The 17336-nt window shown below is 41.4% G+C and overlaps 1 protein-coding gene across 3 annotated transcripts in view; it reads right to left on the bottom strand.

The window, feature by feature from the left end:
* LOC109035778 (uncharacterized) overlaps nt 1-17336 on the bottom strand; it is a 75101-nt gene that overhangs the window by 16549 nt on the left and 41216 nt on the right. For all 3 annotated transcript variants that reach the window (XR_011900874.1, XM_072306463.1, XM_072306462.1), the window contains exons 8-9: nt 15601-15665; nt 6481-6561 (exon numbers count right to left, since the gene is read on the bottom strand). Coding sequence is in view for 2 of the 3 variants with exons in the window: in XM_072306463.1 (XP_072162564.1) it covers nt 6481-6561; nt 15601-15665 (146 nt within the window). In the remaining variant the exon portion in view is untranslated. The remainder of the gene's footprint in view (nt 1-6480; nt 6562-15600; nt 15666-17336) is intronic.

Genomic DNA, 17336 nt, shown 5'->3' on the forward strand with positions numbered 1-17336 from the left:
CAAAGTAAGTCACCATGACCTCTTATTGGTAATGGGTGACTTCAACGCCAAAATTGGCAAAATGGAAGATCAGAAGCAAGTAGCAGGACACTATATATTACACGAAAGGAATAACGACAACGGGAATATGACAGCACAGTTTGCAGCACGGAATAAACTCTATATCAGAAGCACATCGTTCCCACACAAGAAGATACATCTCGGGACATGGCAAATTCCAGGCAGCGAGGAAGTTAATCAAATAGATCATGTGCTAGTATCAGCAAGGCACCGATCATCGGTGATGGATGTTAGAAGCTGCAGAGGGCCAACCTGTGATTCTGACCATTTCCTAGTGAAAGTCAAGGTTCGAGAAAGAATTGCCAATGCAATGAAAACAAGTGTGCCAGAAACAAGGAGATGGGCAACTGAAAACCTCAACAAGAACAAGGAGGCACGTGAGCATTACCAGGCAGTGCTGGCAAGAAAACTAAGGAAAGAAGAAGTGGAAGGCAATTCAACCCCTGAAGTGGAAGATAATCCAACAACAGAAGTGGAAAATAACCCAGCCCCAGAAGATGTATGGGCTAAAATGGAGACTGCAATAAAGGAAGCAGCTGAAGAGACAATCTGTGAAAAAAGGAGGTGCAGAAACGCAGAATGGTTTGACGAGGAATGTGCGAAGGCTGTTAAAGAAACAAACGAGGCAAGAGAAAAAATGCTGCAAAGGTCAACGAGAGGAAGTGTAGACAGATACTAACAACTAAGATGGAAAGCAAACAAACTTCTCAGGAAGAAAAAGAGACAGGCGGTAAGACAACAATTAGAAGAGATAGAACAGCTAAGCAAACAGAATGAGAGTAGAAAATTTCATGCTGCAATGAGCAAAATGAGAAGTGGGTTTCAGCCCAGAGCAAACGGGTGCAAAAGCAAAGAAGGACGTCTTGTTGAAGAAGAAAGGAACATCCTCGAGAGATGGGCAGAACATTTCAAAGAGCTGCTGTCCGAGAAAAGTAAGGGAGAAAGATTGGAAACAGAAGAAGTGAAAAACGAAGAAAGACAAGATTACCTCAATGAAATACCGACTAGAGAGGAAGTTGCGGAAAGAATAAGGGGACTCAAGAACAACAAGGCACCAGGAGAAGATGGAATAACAGCCAAGTTACTGAAGAATGGGGGAGAGGCACTGATAAACGAAGTACACAAGTTAATCGAATTAATATGGACATCAGAGAAAATGCCAGCGAAATGGAGTATTGGAACCATCTGCCCCATTTTCAAAAAGGGAGATAAATTCGAATGTAAGAATTATAGAGGAATCACTCTACTGAGCGTGGCATATAAAATATTATCCTCCCTGATAAATGAGAGACTCAAGAAAATTGTTGAGAAGGAAATTGGCGAATACCAGTGTGGATTTAGAACAGGGAGAGGCACATCAGACCAACTCTTTGTAATCAGACAAGTCATGGAAAAGTGTTATGAATACGGAATAGATCTCCATCTGCTGTTTGTCGATTTTAAAGAAGCTTTCGACAGCGTAAACAGGAAAGAACTGGGAAAAGCCCTGAAGGAACTACAAGTACCAGAAAAGCTCATTCGACTGATAATGATGACTATGAGTGATACAAAGGCGAAGGTGAAGATTGGGAACAACAAGAGTGAAGTACCTATTCGATTTTAATAAAGATGTAAAACAGGGAGATGGACTATCAGGCACCCTTTTCCTAGTGGCATTGCATGTAGCTGTAAAACATATCGATCAAAGGGGAACAATATTCAACAAGTCCAGCCAGATATGCGCATATGCAGAAGATATAGCGCTAATAGCACGCACGAAAGAGAGACTAATTGAAATATACAAGGAATTAGAGAAGAGAGCCAAAAACTTGGGCCTGATAGTGAATGTCAGCAAGACCATGTATATGTTATTGTCAAAATCAGAAGTGAGAAGAAAACTATGCAGCCTGTTCATAGACCAGAAGGAATTTGAAGGCGTCGAAAAATTCAAGTATCTTGGCAATATGTTGGATAGTGAAGCAAAAACAACGACAGCAATTAAAGACAGGATACAGGCTGGAAACCGAGCCTATTACGCAAACCTGAAGATGCTAAAGAGCAAACTGTTGTCCAGGAGAACAAAGATGCAAATTTATAAAACGTTAATAAGACCAGTAGTAACGTATGGTGGTGAAACCTGGACCATGACAGAAGGGGACCAGCACATGCTGAGGCGATTTGAACGGAGAATTATTCGAAGAATTTATGGAGCGGTGAAAATCAATGAAGAATGGCGAATTAGAGGCAACCAGGAAATAGAAATGATTCTAGAAAATGAAGATATCGTAAGGTTTATCAAATCGCAAAGGATAAGCTGGCTTGGTCATGTACAAAGAATGGAAGAAGAAAGGATGCCGAAGAAGGTGCTGAAAGCCAAAATATTGTCAGCAAGAAACGGAGGAAGACCTGGGCTTCGGTGGCTAGATGGAGTTGAGCAAGACCTGAAGAAAATGCAAATAAAAGGATGGAGTGAAAAAATCAAAGATAGAGGGATGTGGAGAGGAATTGTTATGGAGGCCAAAGCCCACCCTGGGCTGTAGCGCCGTTAGTAAGTAAGTAAGTAACGGGCCAAAAAATGATCCCCTAAAGAGAGGGACAGTTAATACCCCTCCGTTATTTCTCTCTGGTTTCAAAATTGACCTAGACCCTCATGAAAAGTTGGCAGTCAGGGAATCGACCTTAAGGAATCCGAATTTCATGGTTTCGAAGCCCCCCTAGCCTCCCGGGGGAGGGGGGGTGACAGGGGTGTAACGATACGAATCTCCCCTTTTTGACGTACAGCGTAAAGAGTCAGGTTTTCGAGGCCTCGACAAGGAGACCTCGGAGAAAGATCCGCCGTCGCTACTTCAAAATTGCCAGATGAACTGCAGTGGGAAGCCTGGATTTGGGCGCCATACAGAAAAATAGGGGAGGAATCGAAGTTGAGAGAGTCCAAATTTTTTTTTAAATCAAAGGGAAAGAAAAAGGACCTGCACACCTCTTATGGGAAGCTGCACCATGACCGATTGCCTTCTGACTTATGTCATTCGATTCTCCTCAAGATGCTGATCAAAAGTTACCTATATTTGCGCCAACTTTCTACGATGCACCGTTTTCGTAAAAACGCAAAGAGAAGATTCAATTATTCGGCGACTATGAAAGGAAAAGAACAAAGCATTTGAGAACAGGCCCGATGTAAATAAGGAAAAAAACGTAGCGTGTGTCCGTCCTCTTATCTGTACCTGCCGACTCAGGGGCTATCTCCCTCCCGCACTCGCCCGGTAGACGTTCAGACTTTCCTGTTCTTATGCTCCTCAAGAATCTGATTTGGATGGTGGTCGAGCAAAACGGCGTGCGGAATCCGAGATAAGACTGCCGCTCGGTGCGGGAGTCCCCATGATTTCCTTGTTGAAACACAGCCGCTTGTCAATCGAGCACTGAAATGAGGAATCTTTCTGGCTTTTTATCATCGAATAATTGAATCTTCTCTTTGCGTTTTTGCGAAAACGGTGCATCGTAGAGAGTTGGCGCAATTATAACTTTTGATCAGCATCTTGAGGAGAATCGAATATGACATAAGTCAGAAGGCAATCGTCCATGGTGCAGCTTCCCATAAGAGGTTTGCGGGGTCCTTTAGCAGAGCTCGGTTTGATTCTGCTCAGACTGCGCACCAGTAGGTACCTACTTACTTCGCTCTGCTTCTTAAGAAGTCGAAAGCGCTCTTCAAAATTTACAGAGATTTATTATAAAGTTACGTTAAGATTTGGCAACATTTTCCACACAGCATTAATATAAACTTCGAAGGATTACACCTTTTCACTTTTCACTTTTTCATTCATTCCACCCTTTATTCCAATCCGGCGTTGCCAGATTGTGCGATAATGTGAATATTTTACATGGGCTTGAAAGGGGAAACGTACTAGAAAAGCAGCATATCTGGCAAAGTAGAGTCTGGGAAGGACGAGAGACTTTCATCGTGGGATACCCCATGATTTAGGTATCCGGAAGCGTCATTAAAACAATAAACTGGTTCCGTTTGAAGCATCAAATGTATTCTCGGGAAAGCTATTTTAAAATGATAATTGTAAATGGACACAGATGCTACGAAAAAAAGAGTAAAAAGAAAAAAAAAGACGAAAATAAAACGTGGACAGTTCTGTTTTTCTAATTTCTTACCTTCAGTTCAAATATTTCATAGGTACACTTTTTAGTAGATATTCATTGTTTTCTTTTAATCAGATATTTTACTTTAAGTGCCTACGTAAGGTAGTGCTCGACCCCCTCCCCATCATCCCCTTCAGTAAGTCGCCTCTTATAACACGCCCCCCCCCCCTCCCCGAATGCCTCACTTGATATATTGAATTAATATTTGGAGGTGCCTCCGAATATAAAAAAAGGAAGGGGACCCTTTTGAGGATTCGTCTATAATCAGCGCTCCACGCCGGTTCCGGTTAATATTTCCTAAACAATGGGCCCATCCAAATGCGTTTTTGAAGAAATGATCGATCCCCATCATCGCTTCATCTCCACACATTTATTAATGTTTAAATGATGGGACGCGTGAACGTTCGGGTAACAAGTTTCTGTGACAAAATCATTTTTGTCTTGGGAGTCTCCAAAATGTATAGGTGCATCATAGTAATCAAATGTCCAACCACTCAGAAAAAGGGCTCGCAGAGCAAACCGAATCGAGTGACAGTGGGTCCAGGAGGCGTAGCCCCTTGGGTAGCCGTGATAGGTGCGCGAAGCGCGCCCAGAACGGCTAGTATAAAAAATTCTCGCTTATTCTCTAACTTTCGGGCCGAAACTTGAGGGAATTCACTCTAAAACACATGGCAAATGTTCCTCTAAAATAAGTAAAATAAGACGCCCTGCATTCTAGGGTCTGCGCTTGTCTTATGATAACCCACAGAGATATGCGCCTCGGCCCGGGCACCTATCCGCAGTTTCCTCGAAGGAAAGCCCTCTCCTCTAAAGCCACGCTCAAGAGGGAGATGCACCTCAGCTTGGGCACCTCGACCCATTTGTCCGAAGCCGTAGAGGTCCAAAGCTAGAGAGTTTTTTCGATAGGATTCGCAGTGCCCCTGCCGGCTAAACTCTCCAACCGCAAACTCTTGCTAGAAACGTAATGTAAGAGGGGAAATGCGAGCTTACCCCGCTGCACCTCGATCGATTAACTGGTTTCAATGCGTGACCATTTGCTGGATTGAAACAACACCCCCCCCCCTCGGTGGATTTGGTCTGGTTGGGGGCGGGAAAAGGTGATATCTATTGGGAGGGTGGGGCCGCCTTCAAAAACTGCCCTATAGTCGCAAAATTGACGTAAATTCTCCGGGAAAAGGTAATGTCTTCTGTTATTGACAACGAGAAACTCGAATGTCTCTCGTCCTGTCTGTCTCTTCATGGTCTCTGAGCTCTTCTGACCTTTGATGTCAATAACCTAGGATCCCACCTTTTCCCGGAAAATCCGTGTCAATTTTGCGCCTGAAGAGCAGTTTTTGAAGGAGGCACCGCCCCCTTCTATAGGGAGTCACTTTTGAGCATTGGGCGAGTTAATTTTAACTCCAGGGGGTCACTTAAGGTTTACTTAAAATGGTTCTACTTCTACTCCTCAATTTGGATGCAATCAATTTGCGATTCGGAAAAAAAACCGACTTTTTGGCGCTTCTGGTTACCAGATGCGCCTGTTGCGTCATCGTTACCATAGAAATGCACTTTTGAGCATCTTTTCGGAATGTATTGGAGTGGAGGCTTACGTGGTTTTTGGATTGTCCTTGTTTTGTACATTTTCTACCTTATCATCCCTTTTAAGTCAAGATATCTTCAGTCTGTTATGTTTGGTATTTGTCATTATTGCAGTCTCTGTCATTAAACTACGTATGTTTCTGTAAGTCAATTGCGTTATTTCTTATGATATAGTTGCACTACAGCTCATAGTCTCAGCATGAGATTGGAACTTGGAGATAACCTCATATTTTTTAATGAAATATGGAGAAACAGCGCCCGATCCAGCCGTGCGGGACCCCCGCCATTAGCATTTTCACCACCTATAGAGCACCCCTGCAGTAAAACACCGCTCAGCTTTAGTTAGGCCGACAACGGGTTTTGAGATCAGGAAGAAAAATTACATGAGAAAGACACAGTAAGCCTTATTTCAAGATAAGACATTTTCCGACGTTCCAACCGGTAGAGATCTACTGCGGGGTGGACCGCCCCAGCTCCGCTTAGGCCGACAGCGGGGTTTGAGAATAGAGAGAAACGATCTGTCGCTTTTCAAACATTTGGAGTCCATTTTGAAGTGGCACACTAAAACGACATAGCGACATCCCTGACGATAAGGAGAGATTTTTTCGATGAATTCGTGTGCTGTAGTTAACAAAACATCGAATATTAATTCAAAAATACACAATGATGACGAGAGGATTAAGAGTACATGCGGATGAAATTCGATGGAACACTTACTGACAAGAGTTATGTACGGCGAAGTCGATGTATCGAAATGACTTCCATTGCAAGCATCTTCTTGCCTGTGAGAGGTCGTGCCTGAAATCCGAACAGAATAATTTAAAAAATGGGTAAAAAAGTGGAAAAGAAGAGGGAAAAGGAAAAAATCCTCTTTAGTAATGCTAAATTGCACATTGATACAATTTATCTTTTGTAGTGGATGCCAAATTTACTCATGTACTCTGTTTCATGTCACTTGTATAAGTTTTGAATAATAAATCATATGTACATAAGAAAAAAAAAGTAATGCTAAATTCCATCGGGCAAACGGCCTGCCGCGCAATAAAAGCTTTCAATGTCATCGCTTCCCTGCTAAAAATTTCCTCTGAGAATTTCACCCAGGTAATTTTAGACAGGAGAATGGCTCCCCTGGGAAGCGGTTCGCCCCAGGGGCAGCTCTCAGTGTGCAGTCTATGGATTTCCGTGCCCAAAATACCGTCCCTAGTAGCAGAGCCATAGAGGAAAAAGATTAAGAATTATATACGAAAATGAGTCTGTTTTACTGCCGAGGCATACTCTTTATTAGGCGTAAACATGATACCATTTTTCACGCACAAACTGATACCACCTTCTTTCTATGTCGTCACCAGTCGTGTACCTAAGGCCTTATCTCGACGGCGCATCTGTTGAGGGAATTAGGTGCAACTGCAGCGAGTTTGTTGCACCAACCGAAATTCCCTGTCTCGACGCGCACGCATGTGTTCCTGGAACTTTTAGGCGGGAATATTTGAACAACATTAATATTTTTAGGTTAAACGATGTCAATTGAGATAACTGAACTGATAATTATGAACGGGAGGTGAATATTTTGCGTTATGTCGACCAGGTATAAAACAAAAAACAATAACATTACTCAGATATGGATAAAAAGAAAATATATTCGATAAAATTTTATTTTCCTGCTGTAGTGATATGCTACAAACGAAAATATAAAATTGATACTGAAATGTGTACAAATATTTCTAAATAATAACCGCTCCGAAAAAAAACACCCGTAATACACTCCCGCTTCACGTGTAACCAGCGTTTATCAATTCAAAACATCGAAGGTAAACAACTGTTGAGGTTCCAGATTTCTGACCTTGAAAGTTTCACTTTTAAGTGAAACATTTTTGAGACACTTCCTTCCTTCAACAGTTGCGCCAATTTCCCTCAAGCCGTCGAGACAAGGCCTAACAACATGATATCAAAATAGACCGTTTTAGTGTTACGTCACATTTCGAGATAAATCGCAATTTTAGGCCTGGTGCCCTATAACCGGGATTTGGTCGGTTCGATATACATGGGATTTCCCGTAAGGAACGGAACTAACCGGGATTTGGTCGGTTCGATATACATGGGATTTCCCGTAAGGAACGGAAAGTCAATTTTCAAACGGTGATTCTGGATAGTTTAAGACCGTTTCTGCCGGATTTTTTTGCGATTATATTCCTTTATATCCTTAAATTTATGTTTCTGCCCGGTGAATCCTCAATATCGCATCGGATAAATGAATTATACCCTTTTGGTCGATGTAAGTCCCAAAAGTGAGGTTATGTAACCTCTTTGTTTACATTCTTCTCTGGGACTCGGAAGAATATTATTTCTTCGTTTTTATGAAAAATGACGAAGCATGGGTAAATTGACGATACGTTACTGAGTTCATAATCATTATCTAATTCTCTAGGTCGTATTATTGCGACGGTATACATATATGTGTAGACATCATGTGGGGATAAGTAAAACTGTAGTTGGACAACCCGCTCACCACTATGGATACTTACTTACCTTTCTCTATACAGGGTTATCCAAAAGTCACTGACCACCCCTGTAACTTTTTTCCAAATTGAGATAGAAGTTTGAAACTTTGGGAATGTTCCTCGGTCTAAAGGAGCTACTTTTTGGCCCCCCTAAAATTTTCAGGGGGGCCCCCCTTAGGGGGGCAACGGCCCCCAACTTTTAATTTTCAAATGGGAAGACCCCCTTTGTGATAGCTCGTTCGAAAGAGCATAAAAAAAGAAAACTTTTCGCGCAAACCCGAAGTCAATAATCTCAAACCGTTTCAAAATGGCGGCCGGTTAAAGTTCAAAATGGCCGAAAATTCACACCGGTTATTTGTCGATGGATTTGCGCGAAAATCGGTATGTAGGGGTATTTTGACACGAGAAAAACGAATTTGACGTTAGATTTTCAAAAAAACCAAAATTTCCAAAATGGCCGACGGTTAAAGTTTAAAATGGCCGAAAGTTGTCACCTCGGTTTTTTCCTGATGGATTTGCCTAAGACTTGGAATTTGAGAGTATTTTGGCATAAGATAAACAAATTTGAACTTAAATTTCTAAAAAAAATCAATTTTTTGTCATTTTGAACTTTAACCGGCGGCCATTTTGGAAATTTCGGATTTTTCTGAAAATCTCAATCGTCCAAATCGTTTTTCTCAGTGTCAAAAATACCCCTAGCATTCCCGAGTTTTCTGACGCAATATCCGATCGACTAAATCAACCGGAGATGCCAAATTTCCGCCATTTTGAACTTTGACCGGCCGCCATTTTGTCAAAAATGAACATTTTGACCTGCGGTTTGCGCCAAAAATTTTCTTTTTTTATTATCTTTCGAATGAGGTATCACAAAGGGGGGGTTGCCATTTGAAAAAAAAAAGTTAGCCCCCGCCCCCCTTAAGGGGGGCCGCCCCCCAAAATTTTGGGGGGACCAAAAAGTCGCTACTTATGACCGAGGAACATTCTCAAAGTTTCAAACTTCTATCTCAATTTGGAAAAAAGTTACAGGGGTGGTCAGTGACTTTTGGATAACCCTGTATGTTATAAAAAGATTCTAATGAATGCCTATTACCTTAATACACCTTTACTGGGCTTATGCCAATAAGTGCCTGTCAATTTCAGTATTCGAGAAGTCTAATATTATCGATGAAGTACCTTCAAAATCTTATCGACATCGATAGGATCAAACAGAGACAACTTCTCCACAGCTTCATTTAATGCTAACAGTTAATACTAGAGTCCCTTTATACCCAGAGTTAAGACAACTCACTTTTGGTTGGGCCAGGGTTGGGCTGAAAGTGGCCAAAAAAAATCCAATTCTGATCGATTCTCGCTCATGGAGGCCGAAACGAGTGCACCAAGATGGCGGTACCTCGAATGTGAACAAGAATAATGAAAATATTACCTAATTATGGTTTATCAAGAGTAAAATTGTTATTTCCATCGGTCCAAAATGAAAATAGATTAAGAAATTATTCACAAAACAATCTCATTTTCTTTGTAATTGATCAATTTGTTGATGTTGTTGTTTTTGTGTGACAGACATCGCAGGATTCCTGATCCTTATCCCTCAATATCGTTCGTTTGGGTGCACTCGTTTCGGCCTCCATGGCCAGCCAAGGCCGGCTGCCAGTCAGCTGACAATCGAGTTGTCTTAATCTTAACTCTGGGTATAAAGGGACTCTAGTTAATACCTAGAACATAGTGTCAGCTCTATTCCCTAGAGTACCTATATTGAGAGAGTATGGCCACTGGGGTTACCACCTCTGATTGGCTAAGCCATCTGAGGCTAAATGGAGCCCTTAGGACCCAAAAATGGCGGACGCCATAAATTAATGTAATGCAAAATGACTCAAAATGTAGTTTTCTTTGCTTATCGTAACGAGAAATTTACTCAAATGCACTATTGCGACATCTTTACATATTTTTAAGGCTAATCGTGTGCAATTTTTGAAAAAAATTATCTTAGATGTACCTAGTAAAGTTGGCAGCAAGTGCGGTTGGTGATAACCGTCAAAAGTTGGCAATGACCCCCCTCCCATCCACAAAAACCAAAACAAAGCACCGCCATTTTTGGGTCCTAAGCCTCTCCATGGGGCCCAGTGGCCATACTCTCTCAATATAGGTACTCCACTATTCCCTGAAGATATCAACTGAAATTGATTTAAACAATACTACCTATGAATTGAAATGTTTAGAAAGATAAATTATGGATCATATGAAACAAAACTGAGTGATTCATGGCTGGAACGAATGAAGCGCAACACTTTAGGAAGGAGAAAACAAATATTGGTGTCTAATATTCAACTAGGATGAATAACTCTAGGAACTCTTGCGGATGTTTAGGTTTTGTCATTACAGATAGAATTTAAGAGAAAAACCAACGTAAGAGACGCGCAGAATAGTTTTTTTCATAAATAAGTGATGAACAGAGTCCAAAATTAGAATGTAAACAAAGAGGTAACATAACCTCACTTTCGAGTCTTACATCGACCAAAAGGGTATAATTAATTTATCCGATGCTATATTGAGGATTCACCGGGCAGAAACATAAATTTAAGGATATAAAGGAATATAATCGCAAAAAAATCCGGCAGAAACGGTCTTAAACTATCCAGAATCACCGTTTGAAAATTGACTTTCCGTTCCTGCTTACAGGAAATCCCATGTATATCGAATCGACCAAATCCCGGTTAGGGCACCAGGCCATGGACCAAGAGAATAAATAAGGACCCCCAACTCCGGTTAGCGCTGACATCAGCGCTCCCTGGCAGAGGGTGTAGTGAACTAAACCGACGATTGGGTCCTCCTGTTTACATTTCCATGCACCACCTATTTAGGCTCATCACTCAGTAGTGCCAGAGTTGCTAAAAGAAATTTCATGAAATTTCTTTTTTCCCAATGAAATTTCTTTCGACCGACAAAATGTCAAAAATGCTTATTTTTTCTAACAGAATTTGTTTTTATTTTCAAAGAGAATAATATTCGTCAATTAGACCAGTTGGAGCGCGGTCTTCTCTCAGCTCTTCTCTTCTGGTCTTCTCTTACTCTTTCTCTTCTGGCAGTTCTGGCTCATCATGGGGAGGGGGACCGGGGACCCTAACCTCAAATTTCAAACTGTTACTTTCTGAAAAAATCAGAGACAAATGAAAAAATCATTTAAATTGTTTCAAAGATAGTTCAAGATCCCTCCCTTTTGTACCAAAAAAGAACGATATACTATTAGGGGGTACTAGGATTCTTTATAGTCAAGAAATTTGTTTTGCTCCAAATATGAAAGCTAACGTCTTACTTTATCCGTAAAATTTATTTTGGTGTTCAACCGGTACGGCTGTGTGTTCAACCAAAATTTAAGATAAAAAATTCAAAATTATGTTTTTGCTGTTTTACTCAACTTTCTGGGCATTTCTAAAGTTCCCTTTCACAGTTTACCACGTGCCCATAAATGAACTTAAGGAGATTCATAAGTTTCAAGGGTTTAATCCTGAATTCTGCGTGTTAAATGAAATTTCTTTTTATAATCTTTCATGAAATTTCTTAACTCTGAGTAGTGCTCATAGAAGTTTCTAGATCCTCGTATCCTCGTGGTCGCCCTGCAGTTTTGAAGAGTTTAGTGTGAAAAGTTTCCCATTTTCATTTCAATCTTCGTCAGTCTTCGGGTACATAAACTGGTAATAATGTGAAGTGTTTTTTTCTGACCGTTTTACTCAGCAGCAACTGCTGTTGAGAAAGCCAAAGGAAGTGTGTATGTAGTGTGCAGCAGGAATCAGGATTGTACTTTTAGCCGAAGGCGCTTCTCTGTTAAGTGAAATCTTTTTAGTGAGAAACAGTGTTGTACTGATAAAAATCAACTGAGTGTCACAAAATCAAAGATACTTGACTTCAAGCATTACCTTTAATTTGATTATTAGCAAGTCTCTTTGATTCTGCGTCAGAGGTTGACTGAATCATCTTTGCTCGTGTTTTGATAAGATACTTCAAATCAAAGTCTTTCGCATTGACCTCTGCAGAAGGTATGTATCTATACTATTTCATTAGTTTGCGAAAGTAAAGTGTATTAAAGTATCTAAACAAATAAATAAATCGTAGATAAACAAAGAACATTGCATGGAATAACATACTCTAGAGGCATAGAGAAAAAAAAGGAGGTGTTTGCATTTCGGGCATCTTGGAATATTTTGATGACTTGATGACGTAGGTGGGTACAGCGACGTCCCATTCACGCTGTACCCACCTACGTCATCAAGTCATCAAAAAATTCCAAGATGCCTCTAGAGGTACGATCGTGGACCATTGTAGCGTTAATTCACCGCACCCTCTGCCAGGTTCGCTGCAAGCGCGCGGTAACGGTTTTTAACACAGGTTTCAATAGGGAGTTGGGAGTCCTTACTTATTCTCTTGGTCCATGACCAGGCCTAAAATCGCAATATATCTCGAAACATTACGTCATCACTAAAACGGTTTATGGTATCAACATGGTCGTTTTAAGCAGGTACCTAACGATGCGACTTTTGACTATTAAAAGTAATGGATAATAAATGGGATACATGCCATACTTCTCGATGAAAGTTGACTCGGTGTTGTTGATCAAAAGACATCCGCCCGCGGACTTCTGAAGCTCAACAATCATTCTGCCGTGCGAAGAGAGCCGTAAGTGCAAAATGAAGTTTGGCGAAAACGGGCTCAGAAGCTTCTGACCGGAAAATGTTACCTATTGACAGAAGCCCCCGTTTTTGTCAAATTGCCCCTAACCATCCGAAAGGCTCTTAGAAATCGTTTGGATGATCATAAATCGACCGATTTCGTTTCAAGTGCATAAACGTGATATTATTCATTTTCATGTCAGGCTATATAGCCTGACATATATAAGTGGCAAGACAGCCGTAAGTGCTATCTTGGTTTCGTGTTTTCGTATCATGCTTTCGTGGTTGAGTTTTGGACACACATCAAACTAGAGTACCTTTATAGACAGAGTATGGCCATTCGTATCTTTTTACTACAGGAAAACTGTTCCGCTTTTTGATTGGTCAACGAGTTTTTAGGCTTCATCAGGGACCAGTTCTATAGGACCCTGGACTCCCGTAAGAGTCCATGTAAAAATTCGTGAGTAGGTACTAGTGCTGCTATCTCGCGTAGGATCCTCGCAACTCACTGCTGTTATCAGTTGTTGGCAACGAACTACACCTCTAGAATGGCCGACCAGTGTTAGAGACCCGGAACGTTTTGAAGTTGATATAGGTTAGGTTTACTTGGGCTCACACAGCAGGCTGCCATCTAAACCCATGTCAGACGCTGCCCACATTTTGCCGAATATTGTTGAATAAAGTGATAGCAATGAAAAGATTGCATAATAATCGCACCTCCAAAGGTTTTCTTAACTCAAAAAATAGGAACTTTGAAAGCAAACCTCAAAAAAAATGAAAGTTTACATAGGTTGAAATTTTCACATGTAATCCATATGGGCAAGACGCAGCAGAAATGGAGATTGAGGTTAGCTATACTTGGGCTCCCACCCCCCTCCTGCCTTCAAAAACCGGCCCTTGCGCGTACCGCAGGTTTGCTATCTCGCGGCCATTCTAGAGGTGTAGTTCGTTGGTTGTTGGACTTCATTAAAATCCGTAGGATCGCGTATAACTGCAAAAAATCGAATTTTTCACCATACTGTTACATGCGGCGAGCCCTTCCTTGTCGAAAGGGGTCGAAAAACGCCAAAAATATACTTATTTTTCAAGAATTCAGCCGCCTTATGTGTTATTTTTCAATCTCCGGCTTAACCTCACTTTTGGAGCGGGCGATGGATGAGTCGAGGTTCGGGGGGAAGGATCCTCTGAGTTGACTAGGATCCTACGCGAGAATGCGCTGCAATCACCCGCTCACAACAGAACGGCGTCCTATAGAACTCGTCCCTGGCTTCATGATGCTCTTAGGGCCGTAAATAAACAAACAAGATGGCGGCTCACCGTAACATTGATGAGAAGCTAAATTTGACAAAAATTTCAATTATGCGGCAGTAACAATTTAAACGAACATATCTACGAACAGCACACGAAAAACACATGAAAACATTGTTAAATTGCCTTTCATCTTTATCACAGGAGGATGTAAGATGTGCATAACCTCAATCTTGCTTGCTGATAACGGCCATCTTCTTTGTTTATTTACGGCCCTAAGAGCATCGTGTCAGCCTATTCGCTCGCGACCAATGAAAAACCGGAACAGAAATGGCCATACTCTGTCTATAAAGGTACTCTACATCAAACACATTTTTAGGTTAGAAAATCACAGACGAGGGCAGCTCTTTACTTGAAACCACTATTTTCATTGGCTCTCTGGAGGAATATTGTCCTTTACTGCTGTCTTTCCTAAAACTACCATTTTTTGCGCAATTACGGCCTCTCATATGTAGGTATATTCGTTTTGATATAATTGAGATGAGTTTTGCTGTTTCAGCTGCCTTTGCGATTTCATCTATAAAAGTTTAGACGAATTTTGAAGGAAACTCGATTTCAAAAATTTGACAATTACTGCTCTCTTCGCTATCACGGCACCCGCCATGTGGGGGAATGCAAAGACATTTTTTCACTGCCCCACGCATTGTTTCATTGCCCCATGCTGTAAATTTTTTTACAAATACCAGCTTATTTCATGGGGCAACAATCTGCGGGATATTGAAACGTAATCCCCCCCCCCCCCCACTCCGACGGACGTTCCATTTTGATGCCAGTTTGGGCGTCTGGAAAGGATGAGACATCGCTCTCTTGATTCAGTAGTTCGAATTTTAAACTGAAAGCGAGTAAAGCACTCCCAGCGTATACGACTTCATGTACCTAATAGGAAATTTTTTTCTGGGCTTTCAAATGGTGTCACAAGATGACTGACAACCGTTTTTCCAGAATTTTATTGAACTTTCTCAAATTTTCTTCTAGTGATGCGCTAGCAGGTAAATTGCGACCCTCACTGCGCCCTCTCCGGAAATTTCGAGAACTTTCTCGGACTTTTGAGAAGAGTGGTAGGAACGAGATGAGTCAAAGGTCGTAAAGCGACGAGTGGCAGTTGTCTGTGAAGCTAACTCTAATTTACTTGAATTATTAGTAAAAGGAGCGTGGCTCGCACTCGCAGAGCGAGTAATGGGGTGCAGCAGGGCGAAACCCCCTGGCTAGCCGTGGAGCCGACCTTTTTAAATGATCAGTTTTACCACGGAAAAGTAGGAATGTAAAATGTACAGCGTTAAGCTAATTGATAAATAATAAGACTGAAAAAGTTCTGTCGCACAATTTAGACACTTAGGTTAGGTATTTAAATATTCTGTCGGAGAGCCTACCTGTTTGAACTTCGATGACATGATCGTCTCGTTTGTAAAACGTCAAACAAACGAAACCACTTTGACTGAAACAGAGGAAAAAATCCCGTCTTGAAAAAAAAAGCCCATATAATGAATACGCGCTAGCGCAGTTATACAGGGTGTACCAAAAGTCCGTCCCACCCCTGCTAACTTTTGAACGAATTGAGCTAGGGTAATGAAACTTTGAGAATGTCCCTATCTCAAAGGGGACCATCTTTTGGGGGGGGGTCAAAATTTTGGTTCCCCCTCAGGGGGGGCGCGGGGGCCCCCAACTTTTTTTTTTCAAATGGCAACCCCTATCTTGTGATACCTCATTCGAAAGAGCATAAAAAACTAAGAATTTTGGCGCAAACCGCAGATCAGTATCTTAATTTTTGACCGAGTTATGATAGGTCAAAGGTCAAATTTGACCTATTTTCAAAAAATCATAACTCGGTCAAAAATTAAGATATTGATCTGCGGTTTGGGCCAAAATTCTTAGTTTTTTATGCTCTTTTGAATGAGGTATCACAAGATAGGGGTTGCCATTTGAAGAAAAAAAAGTTGGGGGCCCCCCGCGCCCCCCCTAAGGGGGAACCAAAATTTTGACCCCCCCCCCCCCAAAAGATGGTCCCCTATGAGAAAGGGACATTCTCAAAGTTTCATTACCCTAGCTCAATTCGTTCAAAAGTTAGCAGGGGTGGGACGGACTTTTGGTACACCCTGTATGTAGGTACATTAAAACAAGTATCAAATCTACATTTATCTTGAATAGATAAGTATGTTCTCTCAAATCCTATCTTGCATCTATACTAATATAATTGCGTGATAAAGTACCTAAAGACGACATAAAAGGAGGAATGCCTATTTTTACAATGCTAATTTTTATTTACATATCTCTTGCGATTGAAATTGAAGCGCAGTCTCTGGCCCGTGGGGAAATATACTGAATGGGGTCCGAACAATTTTTGGGCTGTACCTATGTAAACGTCAGTTCATCCGAACCCCAAAAATTTGAGCGACCAAGGGAGTCCTTCAATTCGGATTCTGCTGCCAAGAGTTACAAGGTGTGACGTACGCCAGAACTTCAACCCACATCATTATATTACAGCTCTAAGCGCGCCTAAAAATCGCCGAAAATTCATGCCAGACCCACCGACCAGTCACCGCTCCCGGTGGCAGCCTCCCTCCCCCTCCAGGCGCTGCGACGCCCGTCCCCCTCCGGCTTCTGGGTAGAATCCCCGCCGCACCACGTATCGCGCCGCGCTCATCGGCCTCTAGAACACTACGCAGCCACGGCCAGTGGTTCCTTTCCATCCTTCTTTTGACTATTTTTATTTATTTATTTTATTTATAATTCGTGTACATAAATGCCACACGTTGTGGCTATAATACTTGTCAACCCAGCCCCCCTAAATATTACACATTAATATAATATAGGTACGTAAGAACACAGGGAAGCATTAAGAATATTACAAAATTTTACAAAATAAAATAAAAGGTATAGTAAATTACAGTTAAATATTATTAAAAAAATCATTTAAGGAATAAAAAGCCTTGCCAACTAGTAAGGCTTTTAGACCAGCCATGAACTCTCTTACTTCCCATTTCAGAAGAGCTTTTCTCAGGTTCAAGGGAAGGTTGTTGAACAGTCTGATGGCAGTATGAGACACAGACTGTTCAGCAACCTTCAGGCGAACAATTTCATAATTGATGAAAGGGTTTCTCATGTTCTT

The sequence above is a fragment of the Bemisia tabaci genome, chromosome 1, assembly GCF_918797505.1.
Source record: "Bemisia tabaci chromosome 1, PGI_BMITA_v3".
Classification (NCBI taxonomy): domain Eukaryota; kingdom Metazoa; phylum Arthropoda; class Insecta; order Hemiptera; family Aleyrodidae; genus Bemisia; species Bemisia tabaci.